The sequence below is a fragment of the Lissotriton helveticus genome, chromosome 11, assembly GCF_964261635.1.
Source record: "Lissotriton helveticus chromosome 11, aLisHel1.1, whole genome shotgun sequence".
Classification (NCBI taxonomy): Eukaryota; Metazoa; Chordata; class Amphibia; order Caudata; family Salamandridae; genus Lissotriton; species Lissotriton helveticus.
In genome coordinates, this window is record NC_136072.1 from 365636758 (window position 1) to 365662044 (window position 25287).

Consider the following 25287-nt stretch of genomic DNA (forward strand, 5'->3'; position numbering starts at 1 on the left):
ATGTAACAGCACAACTATGTGTAGGTCGTGGAAGAGGTCTGGTAATGGAATCTAAAGTACATGATCAACATTTAGAGTAGTTCTGATGCAGCCTGATGGCAGCATGGGGAGCAGCTACGTGGGTCAAGTGCTTTGTGTATGCAGGGGAGGCAGGTGCTGCATTGTAGGAGCTTATATTTACATACATCAAAAAAGCTTGCACGTTTGGATAATAAACTGAGTTAGCACTGGTACTGTGGGCAATATGCTCGCTATGGTGGACAGTAGAAGTGGAGTTCACCCCAAAAATTATTGGGGTCATTGACAGTAGATCTCATTAACTACGAAAAGAAAGTCTGCCCTTTCTTTCACAAAAAAAGAAGAACTGTCAGGTGGCTCACTTCCCTTCTAGTGAGTTATCTTCTGTTAAACGGGGAGTGTGTTCAGAATCAGCATAAACTTGGAGAATCTCTACTCTGCAGATGAAAAATGGAGCCCTGCCTTTGTAACACCAAAACAGTACACACTTACACAACAGTTGGCATTTCACTATAATAAGATTATTCATTTTGCAGCTTTTGTCCACAAATCAAGTTTACTAGAATGATCAAAACTATTATAAACAACTCAGTAGGCAATATGCAGTTCAGACGACAAAATGGCAATATCAGATTTACCAAACCATCCCTAACCTGTCTATCCCCTACCCAAAGTGTCTAGATGTTGTAAGTCAACTTGTATGGCTTTATTAGTGTACTGAGCCTAAATTGTGTAAAGTCACGTATAGTTTCCCTGCATACATTAGGCATTTATAAGGTTAGCAGTCAGCATCTCCCCTAAGCAACAACCATGTGTCTAACCCTGCCCCAGTAAGTTATACACATTTATCACCAATGAAGTCTTCTAGATTGTGGAGGGGGTGGGTCACTCATGCTCCGCTCCTGCTTTGCTACAAAACGGGGTATAAAATGCCATCTTTTCAGAATTACTCGGAACTTCATGCTACTTTTTCCTCCTTCTTTCCAAGACCCAGGCATACAAAGTCATCTTCCCTTGCAGCCAAAGTTACACTGTGTGCACCAGAGAAGTGGAAAGATTTCCTTCTGCGTCTTGTTAGTTTGAGCAGTGTCAAAAAACATGGAATTTCTAAAGCAGAAAACATCAAGGTTGAGCACACATTTGTTAGCATTTCCATCAAACAGTCGGTTTGTTTAGGCCTTACGCCTACTGCACACATTCTCCAACAATAAATGTAGTCATGTTTACGTGCAATCAGGCCTGTGTAGCAACATTAGTATGCCAATCCCAACCCACTCTTGACTCTGCAGGGAGCAGTAACAGATTGGTAGTGCGAGGACTTTTTTTGTTTAAAAAGGCAGGTTATGTTGTCTGTGACATCCCGCCCTAGGCCCTACTCTTTTTGAAATATGTAATAACTTCCACCAATGGCGGGAAATTACCACTAGACCAAAACATTCAAAAAGTACACTCATTTACATTACTCGCCACCATACGTAAAACCTACTTGAGGTGAGGAAAGAGCCCCCAAGAAAAAATGTGCATGCAAGTGTACATGTCAACCTTTCATTGAATCAAGAAACTACTACCCCAATGTGAAACCTACTGAAGGCATATTTTGAAATGTGCTACTTTGCCATGAATTGTATTATATATTTGTCACAGTGTCTCATTTGTTTCACAGTCCACCTTGTGTATGAACTAGAGAACAGTTTAGGACAAAAGAATACTTTTTTCCTATCCTTAAAATTGTGGACACTTTTCTGTGCTGATAAATCACAAAAAAAATGAATCAGTAATGTTAAATTGGTTAATCAATTACCAATAACTAATTTGAATGGCAAATTATTTAAATGAACACAGCATATATACGGGCAAACTCTTTTGCCATGCCTTTTAGACTCAGCTGCACAAAAGTATGTTTAGCAAAAAAAACAATTAAAAAATGCCTGTAGATCGATGCAAATCCAGCTTCTGCAAGTTAGATAGGTTTGTGCACACATACGTACCATAAGGCCCTCATTTTATTTATTTGCGGCAGCTACTATCAGATTAATAGTTGGTACCGTTTTAGAAGTGGGAGATCATAGGAAGTATGGACAATCAATGTGCCTCTTTAATTCAAAAGTCTGAAATTAAAACTTTATACTGTGGTGATTTTGTTTTGATTAAAACCATGCCACTATATTCCTGGAAGTGAAAAACATGTAATGTGCAATTTGTCAGTCGTATCACTTAAGTTCACTTAAGACCGCTTGCTTCGAGGTGCATCAAAACCATATGCTTAATAGTTCTTTCATTACTATTTGTGAGGATTTACTAGAAATGTGTCATGGCGAGAGGGCAGAAAAACATGACTTTCAAAGACAGATCCCAATTCTTTCAAGCACAATGTCAAGATTTCTTTCAGTTGCATATTACACTAATATGTAATACGTTCTAGTCTCTACCAAGGCTGCTTAACATCCGAGAATTGTCAATAAACGATGTTATAGAGCACCCCCACACTCAACTGAAGAGTGAACCCTATTGAGTGAAAAATATTTCTTTCACCATAGAAGGTACATGAAAGACTACCTACCACACCTCCAACTTCATACATGACATTTTAAGCTAGTTCTTCCATTTACATGTTGCAGGAGAAAGCCCATTTTATTTCGTTTGACTAATCTACATTTATTTGCATTTACAGTCCAGCTGCCTGCGTTCTATGGAAGCCTTCTTCTGAGTCAACTTAGTATCGTTCCTTGGAATGAATTACTAAACCGTGACGATTTGTCAGGATGCCCTTCTGAAAGAGCTGCCAAACACACACCCCTTCATTGCACCTCTGCATGCAAAGTTCCACCACACCGAGCCAATTCTATGAACACTTTGGGCACATGATGATTCCCTACTCAACCCGACCATCAATGAGTTATTTTGTGGTATTGAAATCCACAGGGAAGAGGGTGGTGTGCTAGTTCCTATTTAGCAGTGTTTAACATTTAAGGTTAATTTCTATCAATCTCTCAAAAATTAAATAAAAAAACAAAAAAAGAACATAAGCGTAGCATTTTAAATATTACAGAAAACTGTAAAGAGCTATACAATGACAAGAACTGCCTGGGTCTGCGACCACAAGGATGACTCAAACATCACCATGGTGGGTATTGCAGCGTCCACAAGATAGTAGGCCTAGATAAGCACCAGAGCACACAAGTGGGAGGGGGGAGCAAATGGTGGACGTCTCCCAGAGATATGGCCAACCAAGGTGGGAGAAGAACTGTCAGTAGAGAGCTACAATACTAAAATCAACTTAAAAAAATTATCAGAACATACATTAAAACCTTTCACTTTCCTTTATAAAGCTTGGAACTCTAGTGTTATAAGTCATGATAAACCAGATTTCTTCAGCAGGTAGCTCGAGAGCTGCGGATAGCTCTCGTGAGTGCAACCCAGGCTACTAAATTAGAAGCTTTTGCTTGCTTAAGTTAATGTATGTATGTTAAAACTGAAAAGCATGAATGTGAAAAGAAATGTGTGCACTTTCAGCAGTCTTAAGTTGATGTTTGGTGAAAAATAGTAGCAATTCTAAAATATATTCAAAGCTGATGTTTCAGTGGCAAATCATGTGTCGTGGAGACTTATTACTAATATTATTATTACCTTGCAGCCAGGGACATTGCAACTGTGGAGGTTATGTATTACCAATTTGGAAGCACTGCACATTAACAAAGCCTTTTTACAATACTACTGGCTACCATGCTTGAAGCATTGAGGTAATCACTGATGGTAATCCAATATATGGGAGCCACTAATGTTGTCTAGCCTGACGTAAAAAGAAAAATTGATGGACGGAATGTCACACATTCACCCCAGTACAGAGTTCTGGACCTAAATCCATTGTTTTCTTTTCCTCCCCACGCCATTCCTTTCTAAACCTAGCCATATGCAAATCAGTCTTGACCCTGCTCACCATGCTGCCAGGCCCTCTATGGAACAGAAACAAGCATCCTGGGACTGGTTTGGGGGTATCACCCCTTATGTGCCAGGCAAGCTGGACTTCAGCGCCATGTAGAGCCCGGACCCATATCTGGGCATACCCATCCCACTTGGGGTGGCAAATACAAAAAGAAGTGGTCACGATTATGAAACGAATAAGATTAGCTCAGGTTCATTGAACATAAATAGCTCTTCTTATAGAAAAGGTCGCAGACCCTTGCAATAAACAAATGGCAGCAGTTGTTTGCAACAACAAAACAAAGTTCTCATCATATGTGGTTCTAACTCTCAGCAATCAAAACGTGGTAAAGGTTAAATGCTTTTGAAAGCAGGACAAACATAAAAATAGACAGCTATACAAAGAACCATAAGCAGGGGCGCTGATCCAAATAGCCACTTAATGTATATGTGAAAATATTCGTAAAAGAATATCAACCATGCAGCTGTAAATGCTAATCTAAAAAGAGTCAAAAGGAGAATATAGATTGAAAAATATAAAAAAAGATATAGAAAAAAATTACTGACACAAATGTAACTTTAATTGGTGCACGTTTTATAGTTTTAGATTAAATTCAAGCAATCAACATGGAGTTTGTACAAAGTACACACTTCGACATATAAACTAGTGGGCAAGATTGCAAATGCCCTTCTGAGCCTATTATGTATTGGCAAACATTTTAAAGAGCAATTTACCAGGACTTGTAGATTATGTAGAGGCACAAGAAGTTGTTTGGCATCTTGCCTCTCAGAGAAGTACCTAAAATATGGATATGCTATTCAATCCCTTAAACTACATGTGTAGCAGCCTCCACTGTGATTTCGTAATTACATATGTAGAATATTACAAAAATCCCTAAACCAAAACACACCCAAATGTCTGCACTGCCAGAAACAGTAAACAGAGTCAAATAATATGGATCTCTTGCGTTACTGGAACACTTAAAAGCTCAAGTGCTGAAAATCGAATATGTAGGGTTGTCTTGTTATTTATAATGAAGTTCAGATTTAAAATTGATTCTTGAAAATAGCACAGATTTAAACAGTGCTCCGAGTCACAAAGGCTAAAAGAGGGATTTGTTCTTAAAGATCTAATAACAGCCACAAACCATATTCAGGCTGTGCACAGTAAATTGGTAACAGGCGTAGCTTAATTCTTTACTAACACCAGCAGTAAATAGAGGTATTAGCTTTTCTGCATTTAGAAAATGGGGTGTCTAACTGTTAAGCACTGCTAACATTCAGCGCACAAATTAAATTCAAGATACCATCCTCTGCTTTATGAATTAATTATACCACCCTGATCTGCAGCTAATACAAGAACGAACATAAAAGGAAATCCAATATATTACTCGTCTTATAGGGGCAAGTACTTGTGGAGCACTGGCTAATGTTATAAAGACTTGCCTACAATGTTAAACAGATGCCAGACCTATTGAAGCGTGCAGCATTATTTGCCACTTCCCATTTTCGTTTGACTTCTATGTGGTAGGCTACCCCGATCCATACACCCTTCAGATCCTTTCCACTTTCACAGCCTTACTGCCAAGCACTACCTGGCAAAGTAGAGTGAAAGCGAAAACTGCATCGAGCAGGATCAGTAAACACTTAGAAGAGGCAAAGGCGAATGATGGTAAAACTATACTCAGACTAGTAGGCCTTTAAAGCGCAGGGATCAAGTAATAATACATTGTACATTTGCAAGGAAACTGTCAGAAGACTTGTCAAAAAGAATAGAAAAAAAATCAAGACTCGTCGAAAAATGTGACTATTAGTGCCCTACATACACTAGCCTACTACATTTGGTATTTTATTAATAAAGGGTGCAGAGTACACCAAGACAACTAGTGTCACTATGAAGCCAGCTAAAGAGGAGGGTATTTAAGGTTCGTCCAAATGGTAATTCTAAATCCAGACAAAGCAAACTGAGCACATGCTGGAGTCCAATGAAACCGTGCAATGGAAATTTTCAATGGTGGCAGCCAGCTCCCCAACCGGTTAATTACCTTTTCACAGTCCTCAACCAATAATGGAAAGTTTTACTGCGATGTTGAACAGCACAGTCATTCCGCTGTTAAAATTAAAGGTCCCAAAGAGATGACACTAGAAGCCTCCATCATTCTTATGGGGAACCCCATACAACAAATGGGCATCACAGCGTTTTGCCACAAGAGCTATTAAGGAAGTTACTCAAGAAGAGAACAATTTTAATACTCAGAAGCGCATGCATGAAGCAATCCCCCAAAAATGTTGTTCAACTTAAAACACCACAAGAGCACAAGATAAACCATTTTTAAAAGTGTCTTCACGCAGCACTAAATTTGAAGAGTACCTCTCTGGGAGTGTTCTGTTTCCTCTTTCGCCACTATGATTAGGAGGCGGAAGCCATAAACCTTAACCAGCACACACAAAACCTTTAAATTCAGCCTTTACGGAACTGCTTTTGTGGTTGAATACAGTGTTATAATAAGTGGTAACACCTATTACCAAAGAAAATGCATAATACAATAACTGAAGTCAAGCTCTAAATGACCCTACTTATGAGAGTAGACATTACACTGATGCACACATGAACATAGGGTGCTTAGCCATGCAGCAAAGAGGTACTGACAGGAAGTAAGACTTGTTCACTGTTCAACTGTACTATTCGCTGTAATAGTGTTTGACTAACAAAAAAACGGCGTTAGGTGCTCTCAAGTGATATAGAGCCTCCTTGTTTATATAACCCATCATTTCACATCTTTTGCAAGGCAGGCAAGTGCAACAGATTGAGTCCAGAATTCCCAGAACAGCATAATTGCATGTAATTTGAAAAGGAATGCAAAGGTTTCCAGACGTGCTCTTTAAAAATGGACAGAAAGTCGTAATATAACTACTCGCCCATTACATTTGTATCTACACTGGGTAGTCTTGGGGTGTGCTTCACATACCATAACAGTATTAGTGCTCTCTGCACACGTGTGCCTTCACACATTCTTGGCATCAATGTATTCGACAAGCACATCATTATTATAATTAATAGGGCACTCCAAACATATCAATGTGTTTTCTCTGCAAGCGCTTATACAAACCACATGGGCTGTACACACGCTGGTCTCCGTGTGCTCTTTACAAATGAAGATGATGTCTATATTCAGTCTACATGAGTTAATATGTACTCCAAACATATGTGGGTTTTGGGCATAAATAAGGGTGCCTCATCAATGCTTTAGCTTCATTATGCCAATGAAAATTTTATAAAAAGACAACAAGAAAAAAACATACAAGCACTGGCAAAACTAATGGGTCTCGCCTTTGCAGGTAAAATGACAACCTGCTCAACCCAATTTCTTACTCGGACCGTTATAAGTTTTGTAATAGCTACTATTTCATAAATATCGAGAATAAACAACCCAGTTCTTGTGTTGTAAACCTGAGCTGCAGCACAAGCTTGTGAAATTCGTCGAGTGAACGCTGACCATGCTCACAGAATGCATTTGCTGGACCAAAATGATTATCACACTCTAAAGCAGACACCATCCGAGTAGCTCGCGGCCGGGTATCTCCTTTTAACATTTTATTGTCAGTCTTTAATATTTTGTTTAATTGCAAGTCTCTTTACAGCTATTGCCCGTCAAACAAACCAGCTGCTCTGATTGGCTCAATAGAGCTCAACTGGGGTGGGGCCGGCAGAAGCAGGTGAAATCATTGCAGTAAGTAAGTCAAACTCCAGCATGAGCAGTATTAGACTATCCAACGGGCCAGGCAGGCACCAGGATTCCTTCCTACACAACCTGTGCGGCCAGTGGGTCTAAGCAAAAGTCTTAACAACGGAGCCTTTTAGAAGGGCCAGATTTTCTGGTTTGCATACTGTTCAGGTGATGCGGCACAAGAGCGCAATCAGTGAGAGGCCGGGGGCTGCTATAGTTTCCAAATCGAGAGGTACCCTGTCCGAAAAAAAAATTTATGCAAAATTATGAATTAATTTGTTATCATGTACAGCTAAAAGGCACAATTATGTTTTATTGGACATGCTGACTATTCCCTATTGAGTCAGTTTTTCCAACACTGGAAGTGTAAATGGATATGCACTTATTTCAGCGTTTTACATAGCGCTAGCTGGAACCGAAGGTATCAGAGCGCTTTACAACAGTAAATGTTCACATAAAAGATAACAAGCCTATACAGAGCATCCGAGTCAGAGAATTTACAAAAATTAATGTTCACAACAGAGATAACAAGTGTGACACAATGTGAAATTAACTGCCTCCGGATGCACAGTGTTACCGGACGGAACTGCGTACACCTTCTTGTCCATGTGCTGCGTCTGGCTCCAGAAGGGGGCCCGGTAAGAAGTAGAGTACAAAGAAAATGACCCATGCACTTCAAATGTACCGCTGTGCCATTAGACCAAAATTTAGCAGCAAATGTACACTTAAAGTAATGTCAGCTCTTGCTCTCATCTTTACTTTTATTTACAAAGAAAGGAAAAAACCCACTCACCTGAATTGTACCACAGTACCATTTGACTGAAATTGAGCAAGTTATGCCAAATTCATTGTTCGTTTCCTTAATATACAGTTATCAACTCATTTCGCATTTGAATTAAGTCCAGCATTCTAGGGTGTGTTAATGTGTGCCCTTTAAACGAACAGAGAGGAGTGCGTTTGCAATAAAATAATGCTGTTGTAATTCACTGGAAGCTGACGAGATGAAAATATTTTATATATTTAAATGCCCATATGAAACTTTGTTATTCTCCGCTCATCAGGTTTAAGAGTGAACTACCCGTTGAACTTCAGAGCTTATTTATTATTATACAATTCACAGTTGTACTAACGCTGCCTTGAAAGGCTTGACTTTACTTTCGTGAATCACTTTATACTATATAGAAAAAAGACACACCGTGCAACGCAACGTTGATGCAACTGTGAATCATAGAATAATAAAATAACCTTTGAAGTTCAACAGAGAGGTTACTCAAACATGCACAGCAGCGAGGAACTGAGTGAGTTTCAAATGGGCATTTTCAATAAATAATAATGTTTCCAACTCACCAGCTTCCATCGAGTTCAAAACAGCAATAATTTTAGTGCAAACAGACTCCTCGCCATACACAAATCCAAAGTTATTCTTATCAGTGTTTCTAGGGCACTATGCATTTTGGTCAAACCACACAGTATTGTCTACGTAGAAATTAGGCTTGAAGTCAGTGAAGCTGTATGAAGGAGGGTCTCTGGGAACAATGTGGGCGATGCTTGGCCTTTAGTAGCGCATGATGATTTTCACTGATGAGAAATAGCTCTCACTACAGAAAAGGTTGGAGACCTCTGCTCTAAAGTCATGACACATCTGTAGTGAATCTGTCTTGTAACCAATGACCTCTGGCTGCAAAAGCAATAGACTCGTGCTGTGAACACGGATAGCCATTGGCTGCCCTGAGAATTAACACAGATGTCCGTCTGCAGTGCGACCCACACTCGACCATTGCCTCATATCTTACACCACAACCACCTGTGATCCCATTGCATGAATACAGCCACTGAATTCAAAACCACTATGAAGCTAGCGCTTCCAACGTTATGCATTAGTTTCCTGTGAGAAACAGCGACTGGTGAACATGAGGGTGCTAAATGAGTTGTGGAGGATTAAGACGGGATAATAAATGCCAGGTTTCTCTAGTCTTTCAATGCACTCCTGATTTCCAGTGATAGGATAAACCTTGTGGAATACAACAAAAGTGGTTTGCATTGCTATTAGAACCCACAATTTCAACCAAATACAAGATGGCTTATGATTTTCCCCTTACAATCCCTATGCATATTTGCTTCTTAAAAAAATAGGCATAACCACCCCTTTAAAACCCAGGTATGCCAAGAAAAAGAAAAAACCCACACATGCACAACCTGTTTTCCAAACAAGGTCTTCATAAATAACCCAACGAGGTAAATAACTCGAAAGACCAGTGTTGAAAAACATCACGACCACAGATTGATGCTACAACTTCCAAAGCCCCTGTAACCAAGAGTCCTACTTAAAACCTAATTTGGACTAACCTTGAAGGAGTTAAAGACATTGGCATCAGCTTCAGTAAAAATAAATGCCCCGTGCCAGGGAATGAGGCTGGATGTCAGAGTCTGGCATTCTGTACAGTAGATTTAAATAAACTGCGTGGAAAACAGATTGCACAACACTTTTCTTTTGTTATGTTTTGGCAGCCCACTTGGCATAATTTTAGAGTCCTCTTTATTGGAACATCAGTTCCTAGGTTTTCAACCAAGGCAGAATGAAGAGAAGCGAATCCAAATTAAACTTAAAACAGTAGTAAGGGGATGAAGGAAACTAAATCTGTGACAAATCCTTTTGATATATATCAGAGAGAGTGGGGAAAGAATGTAGGCGAAATTAAGAAAAAAGTACAATCTTTGTGTCATTCTGTGTTTTGGGTGTAAAATACCAAGAAAGTTTTGCACTTCAAAACAAAAATATACCTAGGCAACACCAATAAGTCCAATATTTCTAAGTGACACTAAGCAAAGGCCAAATTAACTGGACATGCCTCTCCAGCCTTTGCAAGCATGGCACAAATCAAGAAACTCACTGTGAACTATGGAATGTCTTGCCGCAAAAGGTTCTCAATGGTAACTGTAGAAGTGCCCCAAAGCCAGCAATCTAAAACAATTTCTTATATAAGAGCATGCTGAAAGATATGGAAATATAAATGTAATAGATGCGGGAAAGGTGACTTAAAATAACTTTCAGACTGAGTAGTCATTTTAACAAAATCTGGATGGATAAGGCATTAGCATTAGTTCATGGTTCACCTATAGGCAAAACCGCTTGCAAATTTGTGTAGTCGATACACTCCTTATTCTCTCTTTTTATTCTTCCTAGAGGTCGAAGGCAAACTACATTTTCACCAGCTTGGGTAATATGACCACAAAGTGTTCTATCGGCATACCCTAGACACTTGGTTGAGAGAAATATGCCACTAAGTTTCCAAGAGCCTTAGGCAGCAAGTGGAGTTAGACACCCAAACAAAATTTAAGGCCATGCTTGAAGTTGTAGACAGGAAACATGTTCTACTACACAAAACAAACAAAAAATGTCTAAAAGATGCAGTGTACAGTTATGTGCCAATGTGCTATCAAAATAATAAAAAAGGATATTCAGGTTATTTACAACGATAATATTTGCAACTTGTAGAGCAACATAAACATGTCTTGTATGGGGACTCAGACTAGTGTCAGTAAGAATATAGGAGGCTGGACTTTCGAGCCACCAGATAGCCTCCAAGGAGATCCTCAGTAAACCACTATATAAATCACTACATTTGTGCAGACATTAGGAAATCTAATCATTTTCCACAATCCACTGTTACACCCACCTTTAAGGGACTATTGAAAAGATTGGTGTGAATCGATGTCTTGATTCCCTGCACAAGGAAGATTCCACTACAGAGCAAATGTTGTTCATCCAAACAACCCTTGCAATCCTACACCAACAGTTTGTGAAGAAACATGTGGTTGGACCACTCCTCCCAGTTAAGTGGAGCCTGTGCGTGTCAAGATGCAACATTGGTCAGCTATCCTTGTTTATGCTGAGCATGTGGAGTTTGCTACTAAGCACCTTAAGCTAGGAATCACGAGCCAGTTAACTAGTCCCAGCTGCCCCAAAACTGCTGTGCAAACATGGCACCCCGACTGCCCGGCACATTTACACTGTGTTTACAAAAAGCTGTCTAGCAGGAAGCTACATAATTTTCAAAACGTGTCTCCTCAAGATGCATTTTGCTTCATTTTCCAAGGAGTTTGGTGGTCCACGTGGCACCGGTCTATAAAACAACCAGAAATTGCAAAGGAGTACAGTTTGTTCCTACTCCTGTCAAATATTTTAATTTTTCCCAAGAAATCAATTGCGTCCCCTTTTTGATTTGAAAAAAATATAAAATCGATACAGCGAAATGCCTCCTACTAATATAAGTTACAGATTTACAGTAGAGCAGGATAGAAGACTGGGTGCACGTTTTGATTCCCGATCTTCTGGCACAAGCCAACAGAAATGAAGCCACACTTGTGCTACACAGGCAGATAAGTGTACATCAACCTCGAAACGTTTTAGCTGGTTGTTTGCCATTCAATTAATAGAGTGAACATACAATGATCGGGTACAGAAACACAAAGTGGTAAAGGATGAGTTTTACTCTCAAAGTCAAAGTTAGACAGTGTTGTGACCTCACAAATTTTTGTCAACGCTCCTGTGTAGGTGATAACTTATAAGAGTAGGATAAGTAGGTGTGGTCGGTCCCAAACCCTTACTGGCTGGATTTAATTGAGCAAGTATTGGTGATAGTGCTTGTCCTTGACAGGGTGAGGCTCCAAACCCCCTAGTCTAGAAAGAAGTTCCAAGTGAGCGTCCGGACAAGCTAGACACATTTTCTTTTTTCAAGGAGAAAATTCCAGTGCAAGAATTTGCAGAGTAAGTCTTTTTTTTAATATTATTTTTACGTATTTGTGACTCGTTTTCAAGAATCAGAGTCAATTTGTAAGAAAGAGGTGACAGCCAACATGTGTTTCGCATCAGCTGATGCAGACTGAAACTTCTGATGCGAGTACACCATGTCAGATATTACTTTGAGGATTATATAATAAGCTGATAACACAGGACCACCTAAGTCCTGTCTGGAAAAAATGTCACGCCCTGAGGAAGCCCCAGGCCGGATGGTCGTGTAAAGGGGACGAAACACGTATTGGCTGTCACCTCTTTCTTACAGATTGACCCGGATCCTTGAAAACGAGTCACAAATAAGTAAAAAAAATAATAAAAAAATACTTACTCTGCAAATCTTGTACTGGAATTTTCTCCTTGAAAAAAGAAAATCTGTCTAGCTTTTCCAGACACTCACTTGGATAACTTATAAGTGACCAATCTGGCAACAACTGTAGACTAGCAAGTTATTTTGCAGTGAGAATCCCAGCAACAGAGTTAAAATATCATGTGGATGCATTAGAAAAGGTGTAGCACCTGGAGTACTGTCATCACAGAAGGCTGAACTAAGTGCTGGAAATGGAAATATAACAGGAACTTAAGGAATGACTCACAATGTGGATCTTTGATTCAATGGACGGGAGGGAGGCTTTCTGAATCTGGCAGTAAGTGGCGAGTGACCGACAGAGCACCTGTTAACTTCTAACTGCTCCCGCTGAGGATACACATTTGACGAAAGTAACCACTGACTGTCCCTGTAGGGGGGGTACAGCTTTCACAGCCTTCCACAAAGAAAAGAGCTACTTATCTCGTCTCTGCAGGCTGCTGCTGCTCCCACTGAAACGTACACAGTTTGTGCACTGGTGCCAGTGCATGTGTTCCTTGTGCATGCACACCCCACTAGACATGATTGCGCCGGGACACTTCCGTTGGAGGTAGCTGTGCGCCATATAAGTATCTAATAATAATAATCAATAATAGGCAAATGTGGAACGATTCGATGGTGCCAGCTCAAGAGTTCGTATTGAAACCCTGCTGGGTCCCACTTTATTCCAGCATTAGTGCACTGTAGTACCATCAATGAAAATAAGGAGCAAAACACTATTGATTCTTTCTGTGTAAAGGAGGGCCGAGCCGTACTGCGTCACACTACATAAGACAGGGCATACACCGCCCTTCTATGAAAAGAAACACTTACGATCACCTCCTTGTTCTCTAGCTAAACTTACTGAAAAAAATAGATCTTGCTTTGACGTGCTAACGCATGATGTATAAGCAAATGAGAGGAATACACATGTGGAGGCAGTCAGCAAGAGCAAACAGAGAGGTCTACAATTGTGAAGTAGTCCTTCAGGCAGTTTAATGCTAGCACTCAAGGACATACCCAAGGAAACAACATCATTAGGTGAGATGGGTATACGCCACTGGGCTGAGCCAAGACTTGATAAACAGTCTCAAGTTAATGACTAAAGAAGGCTGGCTGAGGAAAGCAATGGTTGGAAGGGGTGGACTCCAAACCCACTCTCTGTATATTGTTATTAATAGGTCTGTTAGACAACTGTGCTGTCAAAAACCAGACAAGACAAGGGAGGATGTCCGCAAGAGCAGAGAGATGGCTACTATTGTAAATTAGTCCCTCAAGTAGTGCAATGTAAGCACTTGAGGAAGCAGAAGGATGCACCCACCCAAACAGCCAATAATATTAAGTGAGAGGTAAATCGCTTTACTGGGCTGGCGAAGAAATGACTGACAAAGTCTCAATCCAACGGCTAAAAAATGGTTTTTCAAAGACAGCGAATGGGCATAAGGAGCAGACTGAAAGCCTACTCTTTGCATCCTGTTAGCAATAAGTCTGCTTGCAATCTGTGCTGTCAATGTTCAAAATATTGGCAGGCAACTACTTTCCGCATAAGGCAGAGCTCGAGAACTTTACCTTCCCCTTCTTAACTCAACGCTGGACACTGATATCTGTATAAAGTAGTGTTGGGTACATTTCCATTCTGTTACTCTGCAAAAAACAGCCCTGGTGACACATCATTTGGGAAATACATGACTGGGCAAATCTACTTATAACCACACAGGATCCAGATGAAGTAATAATGGACACCTACTGGCATGCATAATGCAGGGTGCCATCGCAATTTCTGCAGAAAGCATGCAGGACATCTGTATGAAAAATAGCACTCCACCTTCAAAACAATATCACTAGATAGACCCTGTATTCCAAGAGACCGAACCTCATAATATTCCACAAAGCCAAACCTAAGAAACCTGCATGAACCAAAGTTTAGCATATCCACCTCTATTTAAAGCAGCGCTTGGCAATCCTTACTTCCTATATTGAAATGGTCACTAGGCATCCTCTGTAAGTGACGCTTCTATGCTGCATAAAGTAGCACTTGTTGCTTCCAAATCCCTTTGCATAAAACGGCACTCAGCAGTACTGTTCTGTATATAGGGGCGCTTGGCACTCCCCATTATACAAAGTTGCAAATTGTATGCTACTCGCTCTACATAAAGTATCACTGTGCCCGCCCACCTCTCCTACATGTATAAAGCGGTGCAAGGCATTCCACCCACCTTTCACAATCTTAATATAAAACAGCACTATGCATTCCTATCTCTCCCCATACTTGATACCTAGCACTCTATAAAGCAGCATATGGCAGCCCTTCAGCATAAAAATGTGCTTGTTACTTCCTCCCGCCCCTACGTCAGTATAACATAGCGGCACTTGGAAATCTCCCTCTACATAGAGGTACAAAGATACAAACATCACTGGGAATCTCCAATTCGCACGTTAATTGATTCTAAGCCAATCTTCTGCATAAAATCGCACTTAACTCCGCACTACAATGGATAAAGCAAAACACAGCATCCTTTCCTCATAAATAAAAGCTAAACAACTTGTATTTCCCCGTACCGAGAAGTGCTAGGCACTGTCCACTTTTGACTAAGTCCTCCCACTCCCCCTCCGTATGAATCAGCCCTAGACACTCCCACTTCGCATAAGGCTAGTACGCGACACCCACGCAGTATACAGTTATGCTGAACAACCCCATCATAAATTGGCACCCCACCCCTTCATCCAAATGCTAGTGGCCCGCTTCCCCGGTACAGGCTGTGCTTCTCAGCCCGGGTACAAAGATGTACTGCCCCCTGTAACCTCGTATACAGCAGCTATGCAAACTCACCGATCAGTTTGCGCACCTCCTGTTCGCTCATGTAGACACTGAGGCTAGTCCCAGGGGGGGCCCTCCCGGCCTGCCCCCCTGCCCCGGGCAGCAGCAGGGCGCCGAGCAGCAGTAGCATGAGGGGGGCCCCCCAGGGGCGGCGCCATGAGGACCCCGGACTCCTGCTCTGCCCCCGAGGCATGCTCACAGGGGCGGCGCCCGGCGGCTCATGTCTGTCCCGCGGGCTTCCCTCTGCCCCGGCCTTGCTCGTATCCCTCCCGTAATTCCTATCCTCCCTCCCGCTCCAACTAGGGTTTAGTCTGGCTGTAATCAGGAGCGATGACCGCCTGACGTTGCACGCCGCGTGGTGACGTTTTCGGATGTGCTAGTGCGCATGCTCCCTTTGCCTCGGCTGAATAAAGCCGTGGCGTGTGTTAAACAGTGGGTATCTACGAGACTGGGGGCTGAGTGAGACACGACTAAATGAGACATGCAGGCATCTGAAAATTCTCCGACTTTTTGGCGGAAGTGACACACACAAAAGGGCTTTACTCGTCTCGTTAGAAAGTGGGTGGTGAAGACATCAAACATTACATCACAGTTCCCAATACCTTCTCAGCTATTCATAGGCAGAAATGGCACAAAGGGGCATGTGAAGTCGTAGTACAGCACACACGAAGGCAGCGGTCCTGTTGAAGTATGCTTTTCTATTCTGAAGACATAACATAAAGTACACATGTAATAAGCTAAGGAGCAGGCATCTTGTCCCAAAGACTCTCCAGTCCCCTCTGCTTGCATTCCAGCCACACAAGACAGCAGTCTAGAACACAGGTATGTCGTTGTCACACAGGTATGTCGTTGTCATGAAAGGAAATCCTGTGTAGGATGCGTTCTACCTTGCTCCTGTGCCTTTCTTAAATAAACAAAGTCAAAGTCAAAAAGCTTTATTTCGATAAAATGTCATTATCATAAAAGCAGTTTAAAAGTAATAATAAAATTAATGATACATGTCCAGTTGATAACAAGAAGTACAGCATTTACTAAAATAAATATTGTTTAAGAAAAAATTAAACAGAGTATTTAAGCTTTCTGGCTCGAATAGCCCAAGCCCAAAATAGAAATTTTGCTAGGGCACAAGCATAGGGTACATAACTATCCGAAACAAGTATCCTGGTTGCCTCAACATGGCTCCTAGTTCCAAGTTGCCGACACAAGTTCTTCAGCCACACCCTTCTTGGATTGGCATATTCCTTGCAGACAAATAAAAAATGAGCTAATGTCTCTGGGTGGGCTGAACATGATGGACACAGGTCAGTTTTGTCTGTACAGGATTTCCATGTTTTGGTAAAAGTGTTCAGTGGAAGAGTACCCGTTCTGAATTTAAAATACAAAGACCGGGCAAAAGGTTTCCCGATTGTGTCTAAATAGGGTTCTCGCCTGGGACAATCTTTAAACATCAAAAAATCCTCTGTGAGTCTGCCAATGGATGGACTAGAATGCCTTTGGGAGCAAGCCCAATCCCGAAAGAGGTTTTTAAGAACTTGTTTTGGAGGAGAGGTTCTGCTGGACCAAGAGTCTGATAGGCCCAAATTTGACAATAGATTTTTCATATCAGTTAACCATTTGACTCTGGCCCAGTGTGGTTACTCCATTATTTCTTCCAAACTTCTGGCGTAGGCACTAAGTTCCTCTACCCGCCAGATGCGGGCCCATAATAGGAGAGGGCGAAATTTCGCAATTTCGCCGATCTGGGTACAGCCAAGGTCCATAAATAAGGGCAAAAGGGGGGTACTTTGAGGGAGGGACATTATTTGCCTACAGAATTTATTCTCAGATTTTTGCAGTGCTTGAGAAGATGCGAAGCCCCAAAGTTCAGCTCCATAAAGCGCAGAGCTGACACCTTTGGCGGCATAGATCTCTAGGACTGTTCCTATTGGTTTGAACGAACTGGAACGTTGCTCCCTTAATAGGGCACCTGTGATCCTTTTATGATTCAGCAGCATCTTATCTAGATGGGAGTCCAATCCATTTTGTCAGAAATGCGTATCCCTAAATAATCAAATTCTTTCATCCTTTCCAGGGATTCGGTGTTTAAAGTAGGGGGTCGCACTTTCTGTTTAGGGGGATTAAGGACGAGGTATTTTGTTTTATTGGTGTTTATGACCAAGCCTCGATCGGTACAAAAGGATTGGAAGTTATCCAAGAGTTTCTGTAGTCCCATAGGGGTTTTGGAGATTAGGAGCGTGTCGTCCGCGAAGAGGAGGGTCGGTATACGTACCCCCCCCAGGGATGGTTCGTCAGATGGAGATTTAAGTAAGTGCTCCACCACCCCATTAATGTACAGGGAGAAAAGGGTGGGAGCCAGAACACATCCCTGGCGGACCCCTCTCTTGACCGGAATACAGCCTGTTTTCTCCCCTCCGGAACCCCACCTGATTTGGGCAAAGCTGTCTTGATGGAGCCTAACTAATAGGGACAATAAGTACTGTGGGAGCCCCATGTTGGCCAGAACCCTCCATAGCGAGTCCCTGGGGACGAGGTCAAAGGCAGTCTTTAAATCGATAAACGCGAGATAAAGACTGCCCTTGCCTATCACTACCACCTTCCAGTGGATCATCATAAGCCTAAAGGCCTGCTCTATCGTTCCAGTGCCTACTCTAAAGCCGGCCTGAAAATCGGTAAGTATTTTGTTTTCATCCACCCAGTTGAGTATCCTGAGTAGAATGACTTTACCGACAACTTTTTGGCTTACATCCAGTAAGCTAATCGGCCTATAATTGGACGGATCATCCCTAGGGCCTTTCTTGTGGATGGGAACCACCTCTGCCCCCTTCCAAGAGACAGGAATGGGGGCACCCCTACAGATGGCAAGGAGGAGGGAGTGGATTAATTTACCCCAATTAGCACCATCAGCTTTTAGCAGATCCCCAGGGATGCCATCTGGTCCTGCAGCTTTTTGTGGAATGATGGAGTTAATAGCATATTCTACTTCCTTCAGTGTAAAATCGGGATCGCCAGGGAAAAGGGAGTAGTCAACATGAGGAGAGGAATGGACAGACCCTCTTCCATTCATATCGTCATGGCAGGAATACAGTTTGGAAAAATGAACCTCCCATACCTGACCCGGAATATTGCAGGTTACGAGGTCAATATCCGGTCTGTTTCGCGCCCTTATGGTGTCCCAGAAGGATTTAGAGTCTTTTTTCGTGCTGGCTTCCTTAAGGGTTAGCCAATAGTTATCCTCCCACTCCCTTTTTGCTACCAGTAAAGCCTTTTTATGGTCTCTTCTGGCAATTTGGATTAGAGGGAGAGACTTCCCTTTAACTGCCTCTATTAAGCGTGATTTGGCCTTCCTGCAATTTGCCGAATACCAATCATGTGTGCCTTTTGGTTTAGGTTTCTGTTTCCCCACTGGCAATTGTACCCAAAAGAGGTCCCCAATAGTTTTTATAGCAGCTTCAAAAACAGCGGTGACCTTGTCTGCTGCTATGGTCAGATTAATAGAGCCAATTTCAGCTTGCATGCCCTTAACCACTTCGTCTATTGTGGATAGTTTGTCGGTATTGCACATAAACTTACTCCACTTTAGACGCCTGCCACAAGTAGCGACAGTAATCCCCTGTGGGCGGCCAAGAGAGACTGGCAGTGCTTCAATGTTCCAAGGATTTTTTAAGGATAAGGAGAGTGGGTTATGGTCGCTCTCTACGGTATTGGTAATAACCATATCGTTAACATAACTCCAGAGGGCCCTATCCAGCAGGATATAGTCAATCCGAGTGCATTGGCCAACCCTGTTGAATGTGGGCGCACCCTGGAGATCAGATCGAGTGCGACCATTAGCAGCTCTTAATCCAAACTCCAATGTAAATGCATTGAGATGGATTGCACTGCGAGTCCAGCGCTTAATGGGTGGGATAGAGAGAATAGGGATACCCCATCTGCTGTCCTCTTCTCCTAAATCTGGAATTCCTTCTAAGGGGAGTGGTTCATATGTACAATTAAAATCCCCTGCTATTAGGATATGTCCACAACCACTCTGCTCTCCCAGCTGAACCTCAAGCTCCTTCATTGTGGGTGAAATACACCCATTTTTTGTTCCCCTAATATAAACATTGTAAAGGTCAACGGTTATACTTCCCCGTAGACCCAATAGGGAGACACCAAGAATATCCGGAGTTCCTGCCTTCTTAGTAGTTATTCTGCAATTAAGCAGGATACTTATCCAGATAATAAGCCCCCCCGATGGCCGTCCCTTCCCCGCCTTGGTTTTTACTGCTGGTACAAAGAGAGTGACAAACCCCACCCTATGCAGTGGCTCGATAGCCCATGTCTCTTGAAATATGCAGATATTGTGGGCATCAACCAGGGCATTCCACTCCGGGAGGCCCAGCTTCCTTGAAATCCCAGCAAGGTTCCAGCTAAGGATTTTTAACTCGCCATGCGCTGGGTTTCCGGCAGGAACCGCAATACATCGAGGGTTAGATAAATCTGCACTGTCCCTAACTGATATAGGTGATGACACCTCTAAGTTTGTAGGGAGAAATGTACCCAACGATGCATCCTTTTTTCCCTCATTTACATGAGGGAGGTTAGTGACTAAACCTCCCTCAAAAGAAAGTCAATCAACCTCATCCAATACACAGTACCTATTGGGATGGGCAAACTGTGTATAGGAGGGGTTAAAGGACGGGGATGGAGACGGGTCCTGCCATGGCTGTTGCCAATAATGATTGGCAATGGATGGTTGCTGGGGAAGTTGCTGCCACTGCTCAGTAGAATGGAAAAAGGGCGTTACAGAGGGGAGAGGTTGCTGCCACTGGGGACCAGCATGGTACGGGACAAAGGGTGGAAAGTTAAACGGCTGTCGCCCGTGGTTAGGGACATATTGGGGGGGACGTGCAAGCCCTTGATTAATTGGATTAGCTGGCCGATGGAAATTGGGTTTTGTCAAGTGGGGAAGGAAGTGAGATAAGGGGAGTGGTTTGATCTGGGTGGCAGGACCACTATTAGGTGATTTACAAATAAAGGTCGCAGCCCCCACATCCCTAAAATTAACAGTAATTACATCCCCTGGTATTGTTTTCTTACTCCTACCCACCCAATCACCTCTCCGTACAGTTAGAATCTCCCCACTCATACTACTAGGCAAGGGTTTATGAATTTGGAGCCACTGAGCACATTTATTTCTTAACTCCACATAAGTCTCTTTAGCTCCTTCCTTCAGAGGGGGGACAGCAGTTAACACAACCACAAAAGGAGAAACTTCTGGTGGCAGGTTAATAGACTTGAAGCGAGGCTGCCTTGGTTTAGGGGCTTCAGAGTTATTTGTGGGGTCAGAGGCTAGAGTATTCGTAGGTTTACTATTGGGAACCGTAGTTTGGGAGGTGTTAGATTTAGTACCAACGGCTAATTGCTGCACAGATGAAGAGTTGCTCACCGCTTTTGCATTGGAAATAAGTGGCGGTTGAGCAGGGTTAATCCCTAGGTGGGGAGAGTATGATACAGCTTGGTCCTTAGGAGGTGGAAGGATTTTCGCTTTATCAGTTATGGGCTTAGTGACCCTGGCTGACTGTTGGGAATTAGATGGCGGTTCTCTATACCCCTGTTGCTGAACAGGCCCAAGCTCATTAATTTTATTGGGCCATTTGGTATTAATGAGCGATGTTAACCTATCAAGTTTAGAAATCAAGGGTTTAATATGGGCCGCTATTGTAGCTTCAAGATCATGCTTAAGGTCCGTGACCATATTATCAACCCAGCATGGGATGCCTGGCGCTGTATGTGGGATAGGTGTTACCAAATTGTGATTACTAATTTTGGCTTTATCCTTCTCCTTAGGTTTGGACTCCTTATTTACAGATTTGTTTACCACTTTTATGGGAATAAGATCAGCCTTTCCCCTGGGATCGCTAGGCACATGAGGGGTCGACTTGGCAGCTAGATCGTCCATGCTCGGCTCCACCTCTCCAGGAGACTGACAGGCTTCTAGATCTGGGGTCGCCTCCAAGTCCACAAAGGACGGGTCCGACTCCGAGCAGGAAACTGACAGGTCGACAGCACTCGGTACTGTGATAGTGCCTATAGTGGTCAAGGGCAAGGAGCAATTGTTGGAAGCTTGCTGAAGAGGTGAATTTGCGTTAGCAAGAGAACCCAGGGAAGAACGCTTGGCATTCATTAGGTCAAGGGAGACTCTTTTCTCTAGAAGTACAATGCTCTTGTCAATTGTCTCATTTACCCGAGAGATAAAAAGGTCAATGGGACCAGTCACTAGCGCTACCTCCGTAGCTTTTTTGGTGCAGCTTCTTGTTTTATGCCGCATGATTGACTTTGAAGATGAAAAATGCTATACCAGATATTGAATGGCAGTAGCCTCGAAGAAGATTGGATGGCAGCCGGCCTACCTGGATGGTGGTTTCAGGGCGATGAGACAGGGATTCAGGGCCTGGGCCGTCCTCTGCCGTCCTTGAACGGCCTTAAACGGCCCGCTCTTTGCCCGGTCTTCGCCCCGTGCTCCGCCCCGCGCACGTCCCGCGTCGCGGTAGAGCTGAGGCCAGCAAAGAAGGAGGAGGCTAGGGGCGTGGCCGCCGGGGGAAGAGGCAGCAGCTGTGTGCAGCTGAGGCTGCTGGACCTCGCAGTCCCCCGGTAGGCTCCACGCACAATCTGCTGAATTTAGCCTCAACCTGGGAGCGCGTTGCTCTCCACCGACTGTGGAGCCGCTCACACCAGGGAGGACGGGGCAAGAAGGCGGTGAGCGGCACCCGCGGAGCGGGTGTCGCGAACAGTTGCAGGGAATGCAGGAAATGCAGGGAAGCACACAGCACGAGTCTGGCTCCTCACGGATGGCAGGTAAGAATCCCAGGAAGCGCCAGTCAGCCAGAAAACCCAGGCGGTGTTAAATGCGGAGGCTGGGGGCGTGGCCGCCGGGGGAAGAGGCAGCAGCTGTGTGCAGCTGAGGCTGCTGGACCTCGCAGTCCCCCGGTAGGCTCCACGCACAATCTGCTGAATTTAGCCTCAACCTGGGAGCGCGTTGCTCTCCACCGACTGTGGAGCCGCTCACACCAGGGAGGACGGGGCAAGAAGGCGGTGAGCGGCACCCGCGGAGCGGGTGTCGCGAACAGTTGCAGGGAATGCAGGAAATGCAGGGAAGCACACAGCACGAGTCTGGCTCCTCACGGATGGCAGGTAAGAATCCCAGGAAGCGCCCTGGGAATAAACCATTATACTACTATTCTTGTGGAGTATCCAACTTTACAGTCCTACACTCTGTCCCATAGACTATACCACAGGACAAAGTTAGAAGAGCATTTTTAGTCTGTAAAAGTAGTACTCTAGAAGTACTTTTACTTACTCGCAAATGATATTCACGTACCTCCAGCCGGAGAGCTCGGCCTGAAATTGGTAAATATCTGGGCAGAATTTGACACCCAAGCTTAGGTGGAATTCTATGTGTGCGGAAATCTCTGTTGGTAATTCGCTTCGTGAATTAGGAACAGTGGCTTTTAGCTGAGATCAGCCAACGGCTTAAACGGGGGTGGAGTAGTCCCAATAGGGACTTTGGTGCTACTGCACTGGATGAATAATGAGCCCAGTGTCTGGGTTCTTGGACCTGTTTTGTTTTTGACCGGATACAAAATAATATTTAGTGTGGTCAGTAAAGAAAGAAAAAATGTCTTTCTTGAGTCCCCTCACTCACCGGAGTTTCCTCACGGTGACATGCTTCATCATTGGGGCCATCCCAGTTCTCTACGAAAAGGGGCGTGCTGCGACTTGCGAGTTACGTAGGAGCACTGTAAAGTGAAGGACTATGTGTGGTGCAAAAAAGGTGTTGTGGGGTGGAGTGGGTGAGTAAGTGAATTAAAAATATTGTGCTAGTGGGCCTCAATGTTTTATTCTGCTCCTAGACTGGTATGTTAAAAAAGGGGTGATACTGTGGACCGCCCAACTATGGAGGAGGGTTCAGTATATGGTCAACATGTTTCACGCTACCCCAAGCGTTTCTTCAGGACCATACAGGGACCAGCCCTGTATTTTCCACTCTTAAGAACCTAAAATGAGGTTAAGGATGATTAACAGATAAGGTGGTGATAATCGCTGTTCACTAGGTAAACAAGCGTGGTTCAAAAAACATTCATACGTGGTAGACTTACTGACGTTTTAGTTGTTCACTGATGAACATCTCAGGGTGCTAAATGGCACTTCTTAAGATGCGGTCCGAGGTGATGCAGATAGGTATTACCGTACGGCGTTGCTGATCAGGAACATTGCTTCCACCGAAGCGACGCCGCCCTCTCTGAGACCATGAAGTGCCATTTAGCACCCTGAGATGTTCATCAGTGAACAACTAATACGTCAGTAAGTCTACCACGTATGAATGTTTTTTGCAACCATACGTCCTTGTGAGCTGGGTAAGTACATGAGTACAACACAATGTTCACAAGGAACTCATTTAAATTTTTCAATATCCACTTTACGCAATGAATTAATTGCAAAGGTAAATTAGAAAAAACAATATTAAATGAATGACCTAACTATAGGTCCATGCATCAATCAAATTTCAAATATGGCTATTCCTAAACAAGCTCGCCCACACTCTTCAATCAAGTATACCTAACTTCAGCCGAAGTAGGTACATTTATTTTGCACAAAGATGAACAATATCACAATATATACATATATACAATTCTCAGATTTTTGTAGTCTTTTAACATTTAAAATAATGTCGTGACCCCAAGTGTAGTGACCATAACCTTATTGAAGTGAACATTTAAGTGACATATTTACACATAACAAACGGTTCTTGGAAAATTCAGAAGAAGGAAAAAGGACAAACAAAATGAATATTATGATAACATTTCCATGCTGTCTCTTTTATGTATTGTCGACGGCGTTTCGACCCTCTCTAGGTACCGGGTCTCATCAGGACTGTGTATCTGGGGACTAAGCAAGGAACAGAGTATAGTTATAAAATATTGGAATGAATTATTAGATTAAAGGACGGGAGCTTGTGAGGAGTAGAGCTAATCTTACCAGTATAATTGATCAATGCAGGAGGATACGAGGATGTATCGACCTGAAATCAAGGATTCTATGTTAGAAAAATGCACTCGCTACAGTCCAGGCACATCTATTGTGCTCACCCAGTGATATGGTGCAGACAACATGAAATTAAAGGCAGACTCACGTTGTTTAGTCCTGCCTCGTTAAAACTGCTTAGGAGGGAAAGAGCTCCTAGCGTTGAATCGCGTTTCCGTTGTTGCTCACCAATAATGAAGCGAGAAGTTGGCACGGGTACTAACTGAGGCCAAAGGGTGGAATAAATCATAAAATAACCACGAGAAACATACTCAATCGTAGTTAATATCCTTCGCTTCTCAGAGTCTGCTCGGCTGAGGCGTTCGCTCTGTCTACGAGACAGACTGGAAGCAGGAAGTGCCAGCTATCCTTGCTAGGCAGCAAGGTGTGTTGAACTGACCAATACAACAGCTTCCATCCCAGGGCCTTAAAAGATGGATTGCCATACGGGCAATTTCTAAGAATAAGGAGAAATTGCTCCGAAAAGGAGGACTTTTTCAGAGAAGCAAATATACTCAGCTCCAGATTTCGTGAAAGAGAATATCCAAAAAGGCTGGTAAAAACATCTATGAAAAGAGCCTGGTTCAGCCCACGAGTT

At 43.0% G+C, this 25287-nt stretch overlaps 1 protein-coding gene across 2 annotated transcripts in view; it reads right to left on the reverse strand.

The window, feature by feature from the left end:
• The window catches only part of RYK (receptor like tyrosine kinase), a 985672-nt gene extending 969712 nt beyond the window's left edge, over positions 1–15960 (reverse strand). For both annotated transcript variants that reach the window (XM_078665796.1, XM_078665795.1), the window contains exon 1: positions 15639–15960. In XM_078665796.1, the coding sequence (XP_078521922.1) occupies positions 15639–15819 (181 nt within the window). In that variant the 5' untranslated portion in view covers positions 15820–15960. The remainder of the gene's footprint in view (positions 1–15638) is intronic.
• Positions 15961–25287: the final 9327 nt, after the last annotated feature.